The following is a 20,409-nucleotide window of genomic DNA, read 5'->3' as shown; positions in this document are numbered from 1 at the left end:
GCATTTCTGCACGATGCCCACAGAACTGCATCTTACCTCCTGGCTACTTTAGATAACAGAGACTGTTACACAAGAGCTTTTCCAAGCTTGAAAGCTACATATTTCTTCCATCATTTTCATACACATTATTGCCCCTAATTAGAATTTTACTTTAATGAAACTATCTCTAAACACCGTACAGATCTGCGAGTTACATGTTTGCCACCTACTCTTGGACTCAGTTACACCAATACAAACCTTATGTCACTGCAGAATGAACTAGGACTGAATTAATAGGGATTTACACTGATGAAGCTGAAAGCATTATTTGAGTCCTTTTACGCAAGATTAACTGTCAAAACATACTTTCTCTCCCCCACTATAATATGTTGCACATTAAGAAAATGGAAAATACCCAGTAGGCTTTTTATAGGGGAATATAAAAAAAAAAAAAAAAAAAGGAAAAATATAGTTACAGGGCAAACAGATTTTATTTTGTGTGGAAAGCAAGTATATAGTGGAAGTGTTTTCCTGCTAAGTTGCAATATTAATGGTAACAGCGAGCTCTTTGCTTTTTCTTTGCTATGGCCAGGGACATGGGACAGAATCCTCTAAACAGACTATAAGGATTCTCATTCTGCTTTGAATCAGATTATATATTATGAAAAGGACATATGGTACAGCAGCAGAAGGCTCTTAGAAGTAGGTGAGGTCAAAAACAGCAATGTAATTTAGTCTTTCAGAAGTTTAAAGATAGATCCTGGTCATCCATTTTAGGGTTTAGTGTGGGGTGAGGGTTGGTCGTCCCCCCCCTTTTTTTTAACCCCTTTTTTCTTTTCTTCTTCTTCTCTGTCCTAGGGCCCCCTCTAGTGCTACCAGAGCAGACCGTGTAGCTCCCAAATGACACGGGATGAACTTTGGGCACAAGCCTGTATAGAGACAGACCCACAGCCATGAGATTGCACCCCAGCCAGACCTGCCACATGCCTTGTTCTTATTCATACATGACATTTTATTAGGGATAAGTCCATCCATACGATCGAAAATATTTTTGAGATAATATACAGAAAAGACCCTTGACATCCATAGCTACTGTGCTGTTGCATCTGAGCCTGCATTGGAGCCTCTGCAAGTATTGAACTCCTAAGAACATGGCAAATAGCTCATGTGCTTGGTATAGATGGCTTGTGGTATGGAGGGGTGAAGGGGGGAAATCAAACAAACATGCATGTTCCATGTATAGTCTTTAAAGCCCCATGTCTTTTTAAAGGGTCAGCTGCGGCCAAAAAAAATCCACAGGCGGCAAGATACCCACATTATGTGAACAAAGCTGCACTGAAGTTGGTGAGCTCTAAGACAGCTTTAAAGAGTGTGGAACAGGGGTTCTGGACTTGGCTAACAAGCGCTTACTGATGGGGCGTCATCCTCATATTTGCATTAGGTAGCAGGAACAAGGAGAGATGTGTCTTTAAATCTCTGGTGAGGCTTGCACAGAGTCTCCAAGTATTAATTTAAAGTATAAAGTAAAGAGCCATTTGAGTGAAGATAAGTCATCCTCCAGAAGCCAACAACCCTCAGACATTGGTCTGTTACCATTCACAGTGCTACCCATTGCACTGCGCCCTGCAACAACAGCTCAGTCCCCCCCAGGGAAGTTCTCACAAAGGCATAACTTGGGCTCAGATGGCCTGTGATACAGTACCCCAGGGTTACTCCCCAAATCCTGACACACGCTTCAAAGCTTAGCATCAGTGGATTCCTAGTCATCAGCTAGAAAAAAGGGAAAGATGGCAATTAGCACTCAACACCTACACTGAAGTTCTTACCATCACCTTCAACTGCAAGAACAAAGGTTCTTCATCCCAATCTTACAGGACTAATAAAGAGATCATAAGATTTATGCCTGCTGCTTTTTCTCCTGAGCACCCCAATTCATCTACTCTACCACCCTTTTCCTTAAAGAATACAAACACCTGCAGGAACAGAAGTGAGCTTTGCATGGCATGTAACACTGTATGCACAACTATGTACACGATGGATTTTTCCAGCTTCCTTGAAATATCAACACCAGTGCCAAAACCAGAGTGTTGAATTTAACAATGGTGTGATCCCACCCTGGATGGTAAGACTTAGCCTATTCTCACCTGGCCCCTCCGTTTCCATTCAGTCCATTCTGTCTCCTAATCAGCTCCGGCTGCCTTCCTCATCTTTTCCTGGTCCCTTTCCCCCTGACCATATGGTGTTTATTTTGGCTGCAAAAGACATTAATTTCATTATTCATGAGGAAATCTCATTCTAATTAAAAAAAAACCACAACCCAAAACCAAAATAAGAGACAACAACTGACAAACCCTAGTACATGATAAAATTAAGGAAGATACTCAGTATCTTCCTTGATTTGCTATTTTGGCTGTGGAATGATATATTAGCTTTTTCTGAGACAGTGGGCAGAAGCCATTAATGACAGCTGTGCCCAACAAAATTAATCCTTAGTAAAACACTAGTCCTTTCCTCAGAGAGATAAATTCTCGATGGTCTTAACTATACATGGATTACACACTCCTTGTGCCAGGAAATGAAATTGCGTTAAACACAGCCAAATCCCGGTACTACATACCTTAACAATGGTGATCAGTGAAAAATATCTTACCACATGTAAAAACAATGCCCAGAAAGGGTACCAACTACCCACAAATTACTCTTGACATCAAGTTCAAAATAATTTCTGTTCCCATTTGTTTTGGACAGAAATGTTTTTGCTATTTGCCTGGAAGTCTTAACAGTTTGGCTTTTCAGTAGCCAAAAAGGATTTGTTTTTTAATAAATTACTGGCGGGGTGGAGGGGGGGGAAAGTAATAAAAGCCTCCCCTGCACCCCATTTGGGTTACAGACCTTACCTTTAAGTTTACTTTAGGTATCCGACATTCCTGTCCCCACAGCCTCACAGGAAAAAACCAAACCAAACCAAAGTACAAAAGCAATATCCTTCAGTGGCTGCCATTTATTTGTCTGCCACATTAGAAAGGCACCATGGAACACTTGAGATTCCAGAAGCAACAGCTACTCAGTAAATCCTGAAAATAGATGTTGCGTTTATATTTGATACGCAACTCTGAAAGGGGGGAGTTGGCAAGTTAGACCTTGCCCATACTGGGCTTTCAAGCTATTGCAACTAGGATTAGACTGAAATAAAAGAAATTACTTCAAGTAAACTAATAACTAACTGCAATTTTGCCATAGTGTTTGGGGTTTTTTTTGAAAATTCCACAAAATTATATTGCCAGGCTTCAGAAGGTGCCACATTAAGAGAATACTTCTGCACGTAAGGATTTGAAGTTCTTGCTCAAAGTACCTTTAGGGATGGTGATTCAGTCAAATGTATGTAAATGCATCCAGGGGTCTTGGCATCGTCGCTCCAGAATATGGTTCCTTGAACTGAAAAGCTACATAAACTGTACTTACAGAGAGACGATTTCACACATATAGAAGAATGGCTCCTTCAGCGTAAATCAGGAGTAATACTCATTGCAGAAGATGGCCCACAGCTTAGCAATGCACTATTTAGCCATTAGCAGAAGGGCAGGAGTTGAAGGAGGTGGCCTGTGTAGTTCCTTCTCAGTAACTTCTTGAGCTTGAGAAAAAGTCCCTGAGCTACTCAACAGCACAATGTGAATAAAAGATCATAGATTAAAAAAAAAAAAAAAAAAGGAAAAACAGGTAAGAGTTTTGAATACAATTTGATAAAACAATGTACATTTGTGTAGTCTGAAGATTAAAATGAGTTTAGAGCAGATCAGCAAAGTTCAGGTCTCTTTGCTGACAGGACCAGTTTCACTTACTGTTCAGCTTTTCCTTAGCCAGCAAAAAATTAAATCCTTCTTAAAAAGCAGGACTAGAAGTCAAAAGAAAGCTCAAGATCAGGCATTTTAGCAAGCTTTGGGGGCAAAAAAAAGCAAATGCCTAATGCGAAGGAATCCTTAAGAATAATAAAGGAAAACATCCATTTTCAGTGACTGAAGTCAATTAAGAAAATCAAATGCTCTGTTGTCATACATCAGCCCCATGCTAGAAGTGCAGACCTAACAATTTAAATGTGGTCTTAAAGTTAGCCATACATTTAAGAATATACATTAGCCATAAAGCCTATGTGTCTATTCTATTTGGGTGAAAAAGCTGTATTTAGAAGTACATCCTCTGAGTTGTGTTCCACTTCTCATAAGAAGCTGATTCCTTCTTTCCCGGACCATCGTCTAAAAACAATAAAGATCATTCCTGATTATCTAAAGATACCTTAGCCTACTACCAGTCAATGACTATAGAGTATGCTATACACTGCAGTTATAACAACTTATACCAAATTAAAGAGCAAACATTAAAAACATATTACTATTGAAAATACCCATTTGCTTTTACCATTCAGTTACCTGATCTTTTCCACCTCACCTATCACTTCTAGTAAGTGAACAATTTACACAAACAATTCCTAATACAGCCAAGACAGACACGCTCACTTGCTTACATATTACTTTTTGTTCAAAACAAATAACGCAGAATATGATACTAAACTGCAATACAAAGTTTGATGCTGTTTCTTTTTATCCAGGGTCTACTCACCATTCTTACAGTGAATGAGAGCGATCGCTGTAATAGTGGATTAAATGCTAATTTGTACAGCCAAATATCCTAGGTGATCCCATTCACTGTGTGTTGTCCACCCCATATGCTGTTCATCAGCATCCAAAGATACTCAGATAGGTGAAAAAGAATTCGATCACGCCTCAATGGGGAAGTGAACCCGCTGCAGGCAATCTTGACAACACTGGCTGACACGGGTCCCGGGTCACACAAGACGAAACCCACCCAAAGAGCTCTGGCCGTCTTCAGAAAAGGAAGACGCTTCCCCCCATCCCCTTCCTCTGCTGCCTTCTTATCTAAGGAAGAAAAGGAAGGGAGGAGGACTACTTTTTCCAGAACTGTGGCACCTTGCCCTCTCAGACGAACAGAGACAACAGTACATTTCAACTTTATTAGAAAAAACCAAAAGTTTATACAAAGCTCTGCATTTTACAGAAAACCACCTCCCCCAAACACAAAGAAATCCGACATTGCAAGCTGTATGCATTTTCATTTTTCATATACATACATATATATATGTACATACACATATATATGTGTGTGGGCGCACGCGTGTGTATATATAGTGTGACATATTTTTTTTGCATGGTTTGCATTCATTATTTTACAAAGTTAACATTTAGTAGAAAAAAAAAAAGGATCTTTGTTACCATTATTTTCTCATATAAATAACTGTGAGCAGTCCCTCTGCAGATAGATAAAAAACACCTTTTCGTGTCATTCTGTAAAAAACAGACATTACTGAAATGGTATTGAAACCTTTCAAGTTTTTTCAATACCACCATAAAAATATCATCTAGCCCCCAATTCAAAATGCTTGTCCAAGGCATTAGAAGAGAAAGGACTGTAAGACAATTCTGGAAAGATCAGTTCTTTAAGCCAACATTCAGGTAGATAATTTTTGCTGGACCTCATACATTGGTGTGAAATGAGCACAAACAGGAGGCCAACCTCTCTGTCTCCCTGGAAAAGTTGGTTCTTTGCCTGTTGTCACCGAGTCAAATTCCAACAAAGCACCCAGCAGTGCTAAGGAGCTGACACGCTCTCAGCTCACCCTTCTTGCCCCGCAACAAAGCCACAGACTTTCTAGATGCAATTAAAACCTCTACCAGCTCAGCAAATATTTCCTACTCCATCCACCTTAAAAGGAGCTGTTGGACTTGTGGCATAGCTAGACAGACGTTAGGTTGTTGAATTACTGGGAGAAAAACTTAACTAGTGAGGAAAATGCAAAACGACAACTAAAAGGAAGAAAATGCTACAGAAAAGAGCTACTGGAGTGACTTCCAAGGCTCCGGTTTGAAGAAGCAGGAACAGTAGAGAGATGTGAATTGCAGATCAAAACATCCTTGCATCTACTGAAGTTAAAGGTGATAGCATGGTCCAAATCAATTAACTGCCTGGTAGACAATCATTCTTTCCGTCAAGCACCATGATGGGGAGAATGGCGAAGATTCTGAAGGCAATACAAGTGGTAGTGGTGATAACAAAAGGTAATGAAAGTGAAGAACACAATGATGCCGATTAAATGGAGCGTAATGCCAACGAAGATGTTTCGACTGCCATAGATGCTGGCAACAAGAAGAATGGTTATATGGTTGGTGTTGATGATGGCCAGAATTCATTCATATGTCCATGTAGTCATCATCTTCATCAGTATCACTTTCCAGTGAGGACTCCTGGCTTGAGGTCTCTAAGATTTCCAAAGCTGGCTGACAAAGGCTCTCCTTCTTTACATTCGCTGCAGACTGAGCAGACAAAATAGCAGACTGATCCCAAAAAGAGAGAGAGAGAATATATTGCTAAATAGTCAGGATAAACCCATGATCACAGGGATAAAAGCCACCTGGTTGCTATTCCTTCACATTCAAGAGCTCTCTTACTTCTATAAAAGATACGGCATCCTAATGTGAAACAACATAACATTTACCAGTAGGCTTCCCCAACTTTACTATGCTGGTAGCTTCCACTAACCTAGGAATTGCAATGGCTCCAGTACCTTCCTCACCCATTTTTGTAATTCTTTCTAATTCCCTCAGAAAAGGGTTAAGGAGGAGGATAGCTATGATTTCACCCATGGCCAATACTTCATTGGTCCTTTACAACTGGCTTCTGCTGATAATAGCTACCATCCTCTGCCACTACTTATTCTATCTCTGGTTATGAATTGGGGACAGGAACTGTTGCTCCTTTCATACAAGTATTTTACTGAGGGGAGAATCAAGATAAAAACAATAATCTAACAAATTACTGTTTCCCTTTTATTACCTTTAATTTTTGCTTGGTCTCTTCTGAAATGCTGCCCTTTGGAGAAAGGAGGGTGGGAGTGGGTGGAGTGACAGTGATCTCAGGTGGAAATTTGGTGACAGATGAAGGTATGAAAAGCTTTGGCATGTTGGGCAGAATGCGAGTTTTTACTCGGGTGCCATCTGTCTTGTTCTGCTGACTTCCCAAAGTCTGTGAACTGGAGCTGAGTTCAGGCTTGGAACTGGAGGCTAAACAGAGAATAGTAAGAAAAAACATGTTAGGAAGCTATCTGGGATTTCAGACGTCAAGGAAGAGGGAACAATTCATTGTTAGACATATGGCTGGCTCAAAAGGCCTTTCTTCAAACCTTGCTTTAATTAAGGCTCAGAAACAGAAGAAGAAAGTGCCTCAAGATTCTATCATGACAACTGGAAACCAGTAATAATTAAAAAAAAACAACAAACCTTACTGGGCAGCAGAAACTCAATCTGACCAAGCACAACAAGTGGTAGTGCAGCACTGACCCATCTACAACTAGTTAGAAGTCTACTACAGGCACCATTTTCCCACTTGTTTCAGGTACAATCATCTTATCTTTGCATTCTCTAACTGCCTCTCCATTCTGTAATGCAACAAATAAAGCTACTTAGCTTTACTTATGAGTCTTAAGTTCCTCCACTATAGCATTGCCTGTCTAATTCTTGAGATAGCAACTCCTCAACAATTTAAGAAAAATATATGGTAACACTCGTCAAAATTTCCTCATTACTCTCTTCAAATCCTGCCATAAAAACCTCCTCGGTGTGCTCGTGCCCCTGTCTCCCACACTAGCTTGCATTATTTCCACGTGCTTCCCAAGTGTCCCAGCTTGTGGTCTTTACAATGCAAACTTGCTCAGACTGGGCTCATCTCATGAAGCAAAGAGGGATCCAGCCCTTCCCTGGGCACTATCACATAATAAAATAATATATACATAACGATACCCAGTAGAAGACAATGCTTTCACATTAAAAACTGAAAATATCTTAAAAGAGATTTCTTACTAATAATGCTGCTTCGTATGGAGTCAAAACTAATTTTTTTTAAAAGTTAGGCTCTAGCGTTTTCATTCATGTATCTCAGACTGATAATAATGATGGGTGTTCATAGACATTTTTCCAGTTTTAGTCTTGTCAAATCCATCCCTTGCAGATTTCTGGAACTGACATGGCCACTTAAGCACAGCAAAATAAAATGCATCTTCCTGATGCTATCCTGAAAAACAACCAGCAGTAGAACTGACTACTAAGGGATGTAAAATTGAATTGTGTGTTCTCAACTATACACAAGAATGTAAGAACTGCCACAACAGATGAGGCGCAGCTTTCCATCAAGATCAGTGACCCATCTCCATGGGCAGCCAATGATTTCAGAGGAGAGTACCAGAAATGTTGCAGTAATCAGACACAGGATAATCTGCCTCTCTCAAATAACAAAAAACGAGATCCCCCAAGCATGAGCCTCTAGATTATGCCCGCCTGAAATACCAAGTTTTGCATTTTTTCAATTAAAACACCAACTCCTACTTCTCTTGGGAAGAGGGCAGAGGAGGGATAGAAAGCATTAACTGCTGTAATGTTGTTTTTTATGTTTACGCAGACTGAGTCAGCTTTTGTGCAAAATTGTTTCCTTCTGCTAAATATTCCAATAGTGTAATCCAAAGTGTTGTCATATGGCCCCATATAAGATTTCAATTAAAAGAAAAAATCTACTTCAAAGGATGCACAAACTATATAACATGATAGTCTGGTACTGGAAGGTTTTTTATTTGGCTTTGCTGCCGTGGTATTTAGCATGTGAGTCATGCACCAAAAAGAATAACCATTAAGGGACGACAAGGCAGTTTCCCAGGAAGCTGGGACACTGCCAGGAATGCCTCTAAACTCTGGAATACTTGACTGGAAGGCAGGCAGAGAAACTGAGGAATATGAATCACAACTATCCTATCAATCAATCAACCCCTACAGACTGATCAGCAGCTAATCACTCATTTTCAGAATTCTTTGAAGCACAGAAAGCTCCTACCTTGGGTACAAACATGTCCTGAATTTGTGCTGGTCACCGACTCCACTTGCCAGCAAACAGGCTCTGGCGATGGTGCAACAGTAGCCATTTTCATCTGCTGACAAAGCCGTGACTCCTGCTGCTGAAATCCAAGCCCCTCCAAAGGCACTTCAAGCTCTTCTTCCTCTTTAGTAATGAAATATAATTAACAGATTAAGAGACATCCTGATCTCTCTCCTAAGCCTCAATCCGTTTGCTGTGTAACCAACTGGTAGATTTTTTTTTTTTAACCCTTGCTCTGTTTCTAAACCGTAATATGACCGAAATTAAATATTGGCAAGCTAAGATGGCAATACCAGCTTTTTCATACTTGGTGCCATCAATTCCAACTCTTAAAACAAAGCAAACGTCACTTAAAAAGCGAAAGAAAAATTCTTGTCTATGACATTTTGTTATCTCTGCACATCTGCAAGAAAAACACATGCCACTGACTTTTGTCCTTTGGAGATGTGAGGGTTGAAACATCTGCCACACACACACAGCAAAATCCATCACCCTTAACGTGAGACAGCCGTGACTGATGGGTCCCCTCTCTGACCTGCAACCACAGGTACATGCTACACTGAAGTGCAGCTTAGTGGTAAGTAAGATTAATTACTCTGAACTCCAGTAACAGGGCCAAATCTGTTTTTTATGAAACCAATATCAAGTTATACTAAATGCGCACTTTTCCCTGATATGTCCACTGTGCCTCCATAAATACATTAGTCTAAAATTTCCACCTTCTGCTGTTCCAGAACTTGGGATGCTTGTAACTCAGAATCCATGGATGTGTGTGTACAATCTCCTTATTATGTAACCAGCTGTATCTGCTTTTAAATTAATGCAGTGTTAAATCAGTTCTCTTACCCATTGAGCTGCATGCTGTACATAACAGGAGTCATTTTCACTGAACTACTGAGAGTTACTGGTGCCCTTTCTGGGAAGGGCAGACTGAAGCAGCAGCAAGCTTTTCAAGGCTATGGATGCGCAAACAAGCTCTTATTTTCTGATAAAAATGAAGATATCCCTCAAAAACAAAGGGCTGTCTAGTCTAATCTGAATCACCTTATATTTACACAGGCTAAGGCGTGCACAGGCAGCTATAACAGGCCAGCAGATGCAATGTATGTTCCCAGTCTAACTTGCTCTAAAATTCTTTATATGTCCATGCTCTAAATTAATTTAGGATTTTGGCAGTATAATGTCTTAAAAAGGAATATATATTTCAACTTTTCCTCATTGGAAACATACTCCCACCCCCTCAAGTGTTGAAAACACTTCTCCATCTTCACCAATATAGATAAGAACTTGGAATTTACCATGGTAATATTCTCCCGTACAAGACTTCCCCTTGCAGAAAATGCTTAAGACAACATTACAGCCGAACAGCTTGGTAAAAGTCAGATCCATGCAGTTTGAAAGATGCAACTTTTTAAATTAATTATATTTCTCTAGGGTTCTTGAATAATTTGTACAAAAAAAAAAGGCTTTAGGCCCCCAAAGCAGGGCCTAAGTTCTTTCATCCACTAATTTTCATTGGTAAAGAAAAGAACCCATCATCTAAACTTGTAGCTGACAGCCAATATAAACCCTAGGATAAATGAGTTTGCTTGTAAAGAATTCTCCAATAGTTCCCGAAAAGGAAAGGTCACACACTACAGCACAAATCACAGGCAGCTTCTGTTCTGTGATGTTCCACTCACTATCAAGCACAAAATGGAAAGGTCTAACGCAGAAGAATGTAGTTCTCATTCTCAGCACTCTCTTGCACATTTCTCTATGGATACTTCAAAATACGACATTGGAAGTAGGAAAATAATAGCTGCATCTATACATGTATTAATAGAACCAAACAGCTTAAAAACAACACAGAAGGAAGTACTTAACTACAGGAATCTTGACTAGGAAAATCGTAACTCATAGTTTCCCTGTTTAAGAAGCAGCTAAATGATCATTTTCTGTATTTGCCTGCCCTTTATACCAGCTACACGTACAATTTAACCACACGCTGACAACGTACAAGAGACTGTATGAAGAAGGATCAGCCCTAAAGTGGCCTGAAGCCAATATACACATATCCCGTTACACCGCTAGCGTCTGATGATAAGCTGTAGTCTAAACCCAGAAGACTCCCACACTGAAATGGCTACAAGACACTTGATCAAAAGACAAAATGAAACATTACATCAAGATTTGAAGAAAAGCGAACTGAAAATGATGATTTCAGAAGATTATCCTACAAGACAGCTAAGAAGGCAACTCCTTTCTAACTTGCTCCAACACTTCAGACTCAGTCTTAAGTATCTAAGGTAAGTACTAACTGAATCTTTCTTATCCACTTATTTACCAAGAATACAAAAACAGTAATTAATTTAGCAGACACAATACTATATACAAATAAACTGCAAATCCTACAGCCTCAACTATACTGCTAGCTGAGAACAGTTTTGTATGCACTCAACTGCTAAATTACATTAGGGACTTATTAGTTCACCATTCAGAATAAGAGCTTTGATTTGCATTATTGTTTAATGACAAAACTCTACCTCTTATGCTGATTATAATCTTTGTTTATTTATAAGATATATCATTGCTTAAGCTGATTTGCTGTGCTTTATTTTAACAAAATTATGCTCCACTGACACAAGCTCTTTTGAGCTTTGCTTTTTGCTACAAGACTGCTATGGGTCCACATTCTTTTATGAGCAATCATCATACTCATAAGCATCTCCATCCTACACATCATATTTGGTTTTGTTAGTTTTGTAGATCCAGTTTTATAGTGTAGTAAAATAAGATTTAATTTGAATAAAATTGTGTGTCAGCCTTTTTTCGTGTAGAAGTGAATGGAAATGAAAGGGCAGGAGCCTGGCACGCTAAGCGTGTATTTCTATCACTGCACTTCTGGAAACAACACTTGTTAATATTCTATTAGGCTGTGTCTTTCAGTACATAAGAAATCAAGAACCACTGTCTGTTAATCAATCCCTTGCTGTCAGAGGTGTTAAATACACAGTGACTGAATTCTAACCCCTGATTGGGTCCTACACTTTATTATTTTAGGACTGTGCACTTTTAAATTTTTTTTTTTTTTGGTAATAGAAATAATGCCACCCTGATGACTAAGTTAAAAATAAAGTTAATGAACAAAATGTTTTTAATTCTTGAAAATAACAAGAATTGGTTGTTTCAGGTGTATATATCATTATTTATACTATTTCTACTTTAATATAGTGCACAGATATTTATTATATCTCTTTTCATTACAGAAAAAAAGGCAAAAGAGAGAAGGATAATCAAGAAGAAACACACAGTTGGATCTCCTATTATTTGTCTAAAACAGATTTCTGAAGAGAATATCTTGATATTTGTCTTGTGGAAGACGCTGTTATAGCCCTGAACATAATGTCCTAGTTTTTCTAATAAAAACTTTCCCCAGGGAGGTAAAGACTCCACTAACTCATGAGCCACAATATTCTGCACAAGTGCAAGAGCACAAGAATATAAGTACAGCACATTCTGAAGGTGTTCAGAAGCTCAGACTTAATATCAGTTAAAAAATCTTTTGGTAATACCCAGTTCTTATACTGTCCTGGCAGGTTTTCAAACATTAGCTCTACAAACCCAGTTTAAAACAAACGCAGTTTCTGAAGACGTAATATGCAACAGTCACTTGTCTCCAGGCTGAAGATGGGACAGGTATTGTACTCTGGAGATCCATTTAGCACTCTCACCTTACAACACAACACATAAAAACTAAGCACGTAAAAAAACCCCACAAATTTGCAATGCATATTATTACTTATATTGAAAAGTTCATCTCCAATTAAGCTGAATTACAAGTATTTCTTTTAGCCTTCCCTTTCCCAACAACTGTCTAAATACATATAAAATAGTAGACACATAGAAAGAGGGACATCATACCTTTCAACATCTCCCTGCTTTAGTGAGGAAGAAACAAGCTGAAAACAATTCAATGCAACAACCTACTCCAGCTTTCCTCTCCAACCTCTTTCCACTTGTTGCCAGGGTAACCAGTGTTTGCAGATGCCTATAGCGGGCGCCTGGGTTCATGACTTCATCACAGTTAATATTCTCTCTCTCGGTCTCTCTTTATACAGAGAACACACTATATACATATATCCTCACACTATAAACACATAGAATATACAACTCCTGAAACCATTTTTATACTTGAGACAATTTACTTTGCTATTCTGATGTGTATAAAATGAAAAATAACACCATAAAAAATATTCACTTGGCAATTTGCAGATGTGGAGAAAGTTTAAAAGCAGTAGTACTGTAACCAGTAAACAGCTGCTCTGGTCTCTGCATCACACCGTACAAAATCATTGCATTGTGTCATGCCGTCAGGTATAAGAGACATTAACATTACAGTGTTATAAAACATTTTATGTGGAATTTCAAAAAAATCCTTTAAGTCATGCACTAAATCTATTACATGACAACTGAAAGACAAGCCCAGAAAATGTGACTAGCATCTGGAAAAAAATGTTTTCCAGTTTCCGACGGAAGCAGTTTGAAGTATTATAGCACAGATGTTACAGGATACAAGCAACTTACAGTGCATACACAAAACATCATTTCATTATACGAAAAAGGAAGGAGCTGAGCTTTGAACTCCAGGACAGAATACTAACATGGTTTCAAAAGCAAACATTTGGAGAAATGAACAGATAACGGCTTCAAGTGCTTAAATAATGCACTTGCACCACTTGCCTTCACCCCTCTGAAAAACACCTTCCCCAGCATTTCTGTGTGTCAAGATAAAAAAACCTGAAAATACATTACCACAATTTAGCAAATCTGTACTAGCTTGCCTTTCAACCACTTCAAAAGAGTAAGGACTGAATTCTGTGTGCCTACAGACACTAGGAAATACTTATTTTAACAGTCCCAGTAACAACTGGTTTACTTTGTATTTTAATGTCCACCCATTGCACATGCAATTATTCACAGAACTGACTGCTACTCATTTATAAGGTAGATATTTTTTTTTCCTGGTGATGGAACTGCGTCTGATCCCTGGCTCCCTGACAGTGGAGTAAATATCTTACCACATTTCCAAAGAATAGTGCTAATGTGAAAACAATTCTCTGTATTCCATCTGCCTCACCCTCCAGTATGCTGGGAATTAATACAGCTTTTTTTCCCCATAGAGAAGTTGCAAAGGCCATGGAAAGCTTGAATTTGAAGGAGCTCAGAGTTTCCTCATACACTGTGCTACTAAGTCAATGGAAAGACTGCACTGGAACCCAGGTTGGTTCAGATGAACGCAGTTTGGTTAAGGATATAGACCTACAGAAATAACAGGGGCATCACCCCTCAAACTGCATCTGCCGTGAGGTACCACACCACAGCAGGCAGTGAGATTTACTTACTTCATCACAGGATGTGGTAGGTATACTTGGTAGCCTTTCCTTATGCATTTTCATTCTCTAAATTAATTCCAAATATCCTGCCATGAAATTTATTTCTAAAAAGCCACTACCAAGTCATAGCTCTAGAAATGAAGTATTTGACTTGAAATGCCAAATTCAGGAAATTACATTAAAAGCTGACACACAAAGCCATGTGTTAAAAATTAAGCATCAGAGTAATTTTGGAGGCGAAAAGCTGCAGAACACAAGTTCTATAGCCCTCTGAAATGAAAGATATTCAAGCAGTCTGGTGAACAGAAGTTGGCACTGTAATAGCATGGCATATTGCTATATTTATCGCTAGGGTCCTGAACACAGAGTTTACTGTACAATTATATGAGACATACCCCAAAATGCTTCCTAAGGCCGAGATCAGCTGTCACAGAACAACATTAAGGCGATTAAAACTTAAACCAGGTGGCTGATCTGAAAGTGCTGACGGGCAATAATCCCTGGCCCATACTAATTCCCAAGCTCCCAGGTGCCTGTAACAGCCACACTGGGGCCAGTCTAACAGCAGAGACAGTGGAGTTCCCGTTTCCAAAAACATTTCTTGCCACTACCAAGTCTCCTAGAGGTGCAGAAATCTGGCGTGCATGTTGGTAAAGAAAAGCCCTACTATCTTCCTCTCTCTCTTTTTAAAACAAAACAAAGCTTCAATTAAAAAAAAAGATGGGCCTAGATGAAAAAGACAACAGTTTGATATTCAACTACATGAACTTTCAAATGGCATTATAAAAACACAGCTAATTGATATTTAGTGTTTTAGTATGTGACTCAGCAAGCACACATCACTTGGAGCACATCACATAGTAGCACCTGTGGATAGTAACAGTCACTCATTTGCAATCTACTGCTTCCAAATTTTATGTACTCGTTATCTAATGAAAGGCGTAAGACCTTGCCTTCAGTGTTTCATCCTTCTTTGGCCTGACAGCCAGCTAAGCACAATGCAAATTAGCTAAAGCAGCTGTCAGAAAAATCTCTTAAAAGAATATGACACCCCACGATTTTCCAAGAAGTTTCTAAGTCACGTAATACGTGTGCAGTGGGCTTACAACTAGATCTCTCTTCAGTCTTCATTTGTGCAGGAATATATGTAAATTTTATGCTGCTAGCAGTAATCAAAACCAGTGAAACTAAAACATACTGTAACAAAATAGCATCATTACCATGTTCTTTTACAAAAGGTCTCCGGAAAATGTGTTCTGTTAGTTTAAGATGTTCAGAGGCCAGTGAGTCCCCAGGATTTTCAGGGGGACCTGAGGGGCCAGAGAGCCTCCTGGACCACAGACCTGGCCAGACTGCACCAAACCCCTAGCTACATACCATCACCTCACAGGCCACAGCTGGGAAGCTGCTACTCCTGTCTTATTTGTTCTTACTGATCTAACACGGGTACGTAAAAACAACGACAGTTTTAATTTCAAGGGATTTTCTGCGCAGCGTTGGATTGAATAAATGAAACTTAAGAAATTTGAAGGGTAAAGATGAGAAATAGACATTAAGTGTACTGAAAAACTCTTCTGGAATGAATTTATTGTGATAGCAAAGCAAATCAGCGGACTTCCAAGGGGAAGAAGAAAAAACACAACTGACTGGTACTGTCTGAGCACAAGGCAAAAAGGAATTAAGAAGTCATTCACAAACAGGAACCCCCCTGCTGACATTCAGCAGTGAAGTTGTTTTCAGAGTGCACCCATTGTGACAAAAAAACAGCTTCATGAAAAGCAAGGACCAGTCAAGGGGAAGTGAGAACACCAATGCCAAGGATACTGAAGCAGCAAGAGATCAGAGAGCGCCAATGCAGAGCCAGCTGAAGGCAGCCTGGCTGGTCTGTGAGTGACTCTGCAGTCACTAACAGGTGGATGGGAGCTGCTACCCTGGATGGTACAACAGGCGTAGGGTTACGAGTATTTAAAGAGTTTTTAAAGCCAGGTATGGAGCACTTCTCCTATGAGGACAGGCTGGGGTTGTTCAGTGTGGAGAAGGGAGGACTCCAGAGAGACCTTATAGTAGCCTTCCAGCACTTAAAGGGGACCTACAGGAAAGATGGGGAGGGACTCTTTATCAGGGAGTGTAGTGATAGGATGAGGGATAATAGTTTTAAACTGCAAGAGTATATGTTTAGATTAGGAAGAAATTCTTTACTGTCAGAGACAGTACTGTTGTGAGACACTGGCCCAGGTTGCCCAGAGAAACTGTGGATTCCCCATCCCTGGAGGTGTTCAAGGCCAGGCTGGATGGGGCTTTGAGTAACCTGTCTAATGGAAAGTGTACCTGCAAGCAGGGGGAGTTGGAACTAAATGATCTTAAGGTCCCTTCCAACCCAAAACATTCTATAATTTTATAACGTGTGTTTTAGAAAGAACCCTCATGCCAGGTAACTGCAATATGAAGAAGGTTCACATAAGGCGACAGCTCCTTGACCAGCCTAACTTTTTCTGTGTTTCAGCTTTTTTTTTGAACCATCTGTTGAGAGCAACTCTGTGCTCTAAAGCACAATTTTAAATTCAGCACAAAAACCAGGTAAGACACTGATTGCAATTAAGAGGGTTGAATGTTACTACTTCCTGCCGTTTAAAAAGTACTTGAAAGTTTGAATTGAAATCCATGGTTAAAATAAGGCAGGGCCAACAAGGCCAAATACTTCGGGCATTTTGTGTTAAGCAGGAAGTTTTCAGCACATTGAATTACAGGCTCTTAAGTCTGTGTTTTGTCTTTAGAAATTTATGACAAGCAAGCTCAGAAGACACTGAGATCAGTATGTGGCTAAACTCAAGTGAAGATGACAACCTACAATCTCTATTATTTCACTCAGTTAGAAACAGGGATTGTGGATGTCCACTGATGTCTGGATATCTGGAAACTGTGAGGAACCAAGGTGAACCCTTGTGCCATGCACTGCTTTAATACAAAGACAGATGTGGTCAATGCAAAATTATAGAGCTGACATTCTTGGCAGTATTTCCTTCTCCCTTACGTAAATTGCCTCAGTCTTCTGAGAACTCAGTATCAACCTAAGGTCATGTATCAGTTGTTAAAATAAACTAAGCCACAGACTTATGGTCAAAGATGCTCTTTTACACCTAGAAGTACTCTTATGACTGACAGAGAGTTAAAAGCCTACAAGATGAACTGCCATATTACAACATCATTACTGAACTCTTAGGACTTAGCACTTCAAAACACTCTTTTATTTTGAGCATCTCTCTTTTGGGGAGTCTGCTGCTGCCTGCACACACAATGAAACAATTTAGCCTCATTGTTCACTGTTACAATAGTGCTACTTCCCTTTCCACACAACTGTCCTCACTTGTATTTATTTGTTGTGCTTCTGAAAGTCTAGAAGTTCTACAGGTTAATATGCATTCACACCTCTACCTGCCCTGTTGTGCCTAAGTAACAAATATCTGAAATTATAACAGGATATTCACATGGCTTCTGGAGTGCAACTTCCCTGCACAGGAAAGGGACACAATTCTTATTGTCGTCCTTAGCTCTGAAGTTTGGACAGCTATATCATGACCTTCTTGGCTTTATATTGAAATGCTTAGGCCTCAAATGGACATAAATTTAACTGGGGGGACGGGACATTACTCTTCTACTCTGATTATATATTCCAAATTGGTAAATATCTGGCTTTAAGTAAAACACATAACTTTAAATAATTCCAAGTATAAAAACCTTTTCTTGGTATCAAAACTCAGATGTGAATGCTTTCCTGTCCATTCCTTCTAAGAATCATTATTAGAATAAGGACAGCAAAGAAGAAGAAAATGTCAATATTTTTCAGCAATTTAGAACAGCGTAATACTGGAACAGTGTGACAGGATGGAGAGGGTTTATCTTAATTGTCCTATTTTAGTTTCCCCAGAGAAAATTTGAGGCTAAGCCAGAAAGGCTAATAGTCCCACATACATTTACGCCTAAATGTAGGGAGCTCTCATGCTGAAACTACCACTATCATCACTTCACTGCTGGACTTCATCATGTTTTATTCTGTACCAGGTATCAGGTACTAGACAGAATCTCGCTAAAATCTCTACCTAAGAAATGAGTGGCAGAGCATCAACATTGCTTGGAAAGCCATTCCTTTTTCTGGGGGAAATCACAGAAAATGATAGCAGCTAATACTCTCTGATGTGGAATACTTTCACATGAACAAATAGATACAGGAAGAAGTGACAAGAAACAAAAAAGATGAAAACAGATTACTCTAAAAATGGGAGGAGTTTTTACAGAAACAGAGCTAATGGGAGGCAGATGAAAAAGGGTTATAACAGAATTATAAATAGTTCTTTTTAGAGGAGGTGGATGCAGAGGTAGGAGAATTAAAAAGAAAAGAAAAAGAGAAGACACAGCAGTAATTGGTGTCTCTCTCAGCTAGAGAAATGACCTGTCAGGTAGGTCTGAGAGCCAGAAAGCCAGGTACAACGCATGCATTCAGCACTGGAATGAGAGCTCTGCAGAGAGAGCCTCTTGATCTTCAGACGTAGTTTCAGGGGTGTAATTCTGGCAGCTAACCCTTCCATCTCCCTCAACCAAGATGATGTACAGAAAGCATGAAAGAAGAAAGAACAATATATAACTTTACAACCCTAACAAAGCCTAGGAATTCAAAAGATTAAAATAAACGTTCCAATCACTGCAACATGGCCTGGGAAATTGCAGAGAGGAAAGCACGTCAGAAATACCCGTGAGTTTTGTTTGAAAACCAAAAGAATGTGTGAGTTGTTATCTGTATTGTCATTCCTACCAGGCTCCTTAGTAAGTGTACAGCAACTTTACAGAGGATTCATTTTTTTTCTCCCTTGTTGTCTACGCACCAACCTGAATTACTCCCTGTTGAATAAGCCTGCCAAGATACCCTATGACACCATGCAACTCCATTCTTTAACTTCATAAGGACAATAACAAACATGGTTTACACACGGACTAAGCCATTCCTTCCTTATCATTCCCCTTTCCTTTCTTCCCCTCCCAAGACAGTCTCTCCCTGGACTTGTGAAAAAGGAAAATTAGATTATGATAATGCGACTGCAAATATTGCATGTTAAATTTCAATTTTGTCCTGTACTCAGAGATTAGCAATTTGCTCTTTGTTGCTGATGAATTCAGAAGATTATGAGCTTTCAGATGCCAAGGCTGATTACACGTGGAAAGAAATTAAATACCAGAAGTATACAGATCAAAATTTAGAAAGTCACAACACCAGATTAACACAATATCCAGACTAGATCAGAGTCTCTTCATCATTATTTAATACTATCCACCATCAAGTCTTGCAAATCTGGGCACTATTTTCACTGTAACCTCATCTGTCAGTTTTCACAATGCCTCTATGTATATGGTCCATTCATAATTTTATCTGGGCTCTCAGGAATTTGTCTACGGCATTTTGTGAGCAGTGTTAGGACCCAAGCTTGTGAATAGACGGAGTGAGAAAAAGCAGCAGCAGATGCTTTTTCAGACAGTGATCCTGCTAAGACCGGAAGCGAGCACAGGCTGTGGCAGCTGCTCTGCCACCTTAACACGAGCAGTGTCCCACAAAGATGCACAACCATCTCTTTTGGGCACCCAAGACAAGTGTGAGATTGGGTCTAATCTTACTTCATTCCCCAAAGCAGATCAGTACTGCCTTGCACGGTGATTTTGACTTCTGCTAACCAGCCAGCCTGCCATGACAGCAGTTAACAAAAAGACAACATTCTCATTTAATTTTAATTCTTTCCTCATCTAGACAAACTGTACACAAGCAAGTACACAGCAAAGTCCTAAACAAATCACACAACCATGTGACAGAATAAGTAACATTTGTTCTGTTTCTTCAATCCTTTTCTGTACTCTAACCGTGCAGAGAACCATACTAGGGCTACAAATAATATATTCCCAACATTCCAGTCCTGCCAGATGCTTTTTTTCTCAAATGCGAAAAATAATAGTGATGATACACTAACTTTATGAACCATGTAGAAGCTTGGCATTTTCACAGTGTTACGTATCTCCACACACATAT

General features: G+C 39.4%; 1 protein-coding gene across 1 annotated transcript in view; it reads right to left on the bottom strand.

Moving 5' to 3' along the window:
- Positions 1–4,990: 4,990 nt before the first annotated feature.
- Positions 4,991–20,409, bottom strand: part of CABIN1 (calcineurin binding protein 1) — a 116,921-nt gene continuing 101,502 nt past the window's right edge. The window contains exons 34-36 of the mRNA XM_074159794.1: positions 8,926–9,090; positions 6,883–7,109; positions 4,991–6,383 (exon numbers count right to left, since the gene is read on the bottom strand). Coding sequence (XP_074015895.1) covers positions 6,240–6,383; positions 6,883–7,109; positions 8,926–9,090 — 536 coding nt within the window. The 3' untranslated portion in view covers positions 4,991–6,239. The remainder of the gene's footprint in view (positions 6,384–6,882; positions 7,110–8,925; positions 9,091–20,409) is intronic.

The sequence above is a fragment of the Numenius arquata genome, chromosome 16, assembly GCF_964106895.1.
Source record: "Numenius arquata chromosome 16, bNumArq3.hap1.1, whole genome shotgun sequence".
NCBI classification, from domain to species: Eukaryota; Metazoa; Chordata; class Aves; order Charadriiformes; family Scolopacidae; genus Numenius; species Numenius arquata.
Note: the sequence above shows the minus strand (reverse complement) of the source record. Positions and strands in the feature narration are given on the sequence as shown.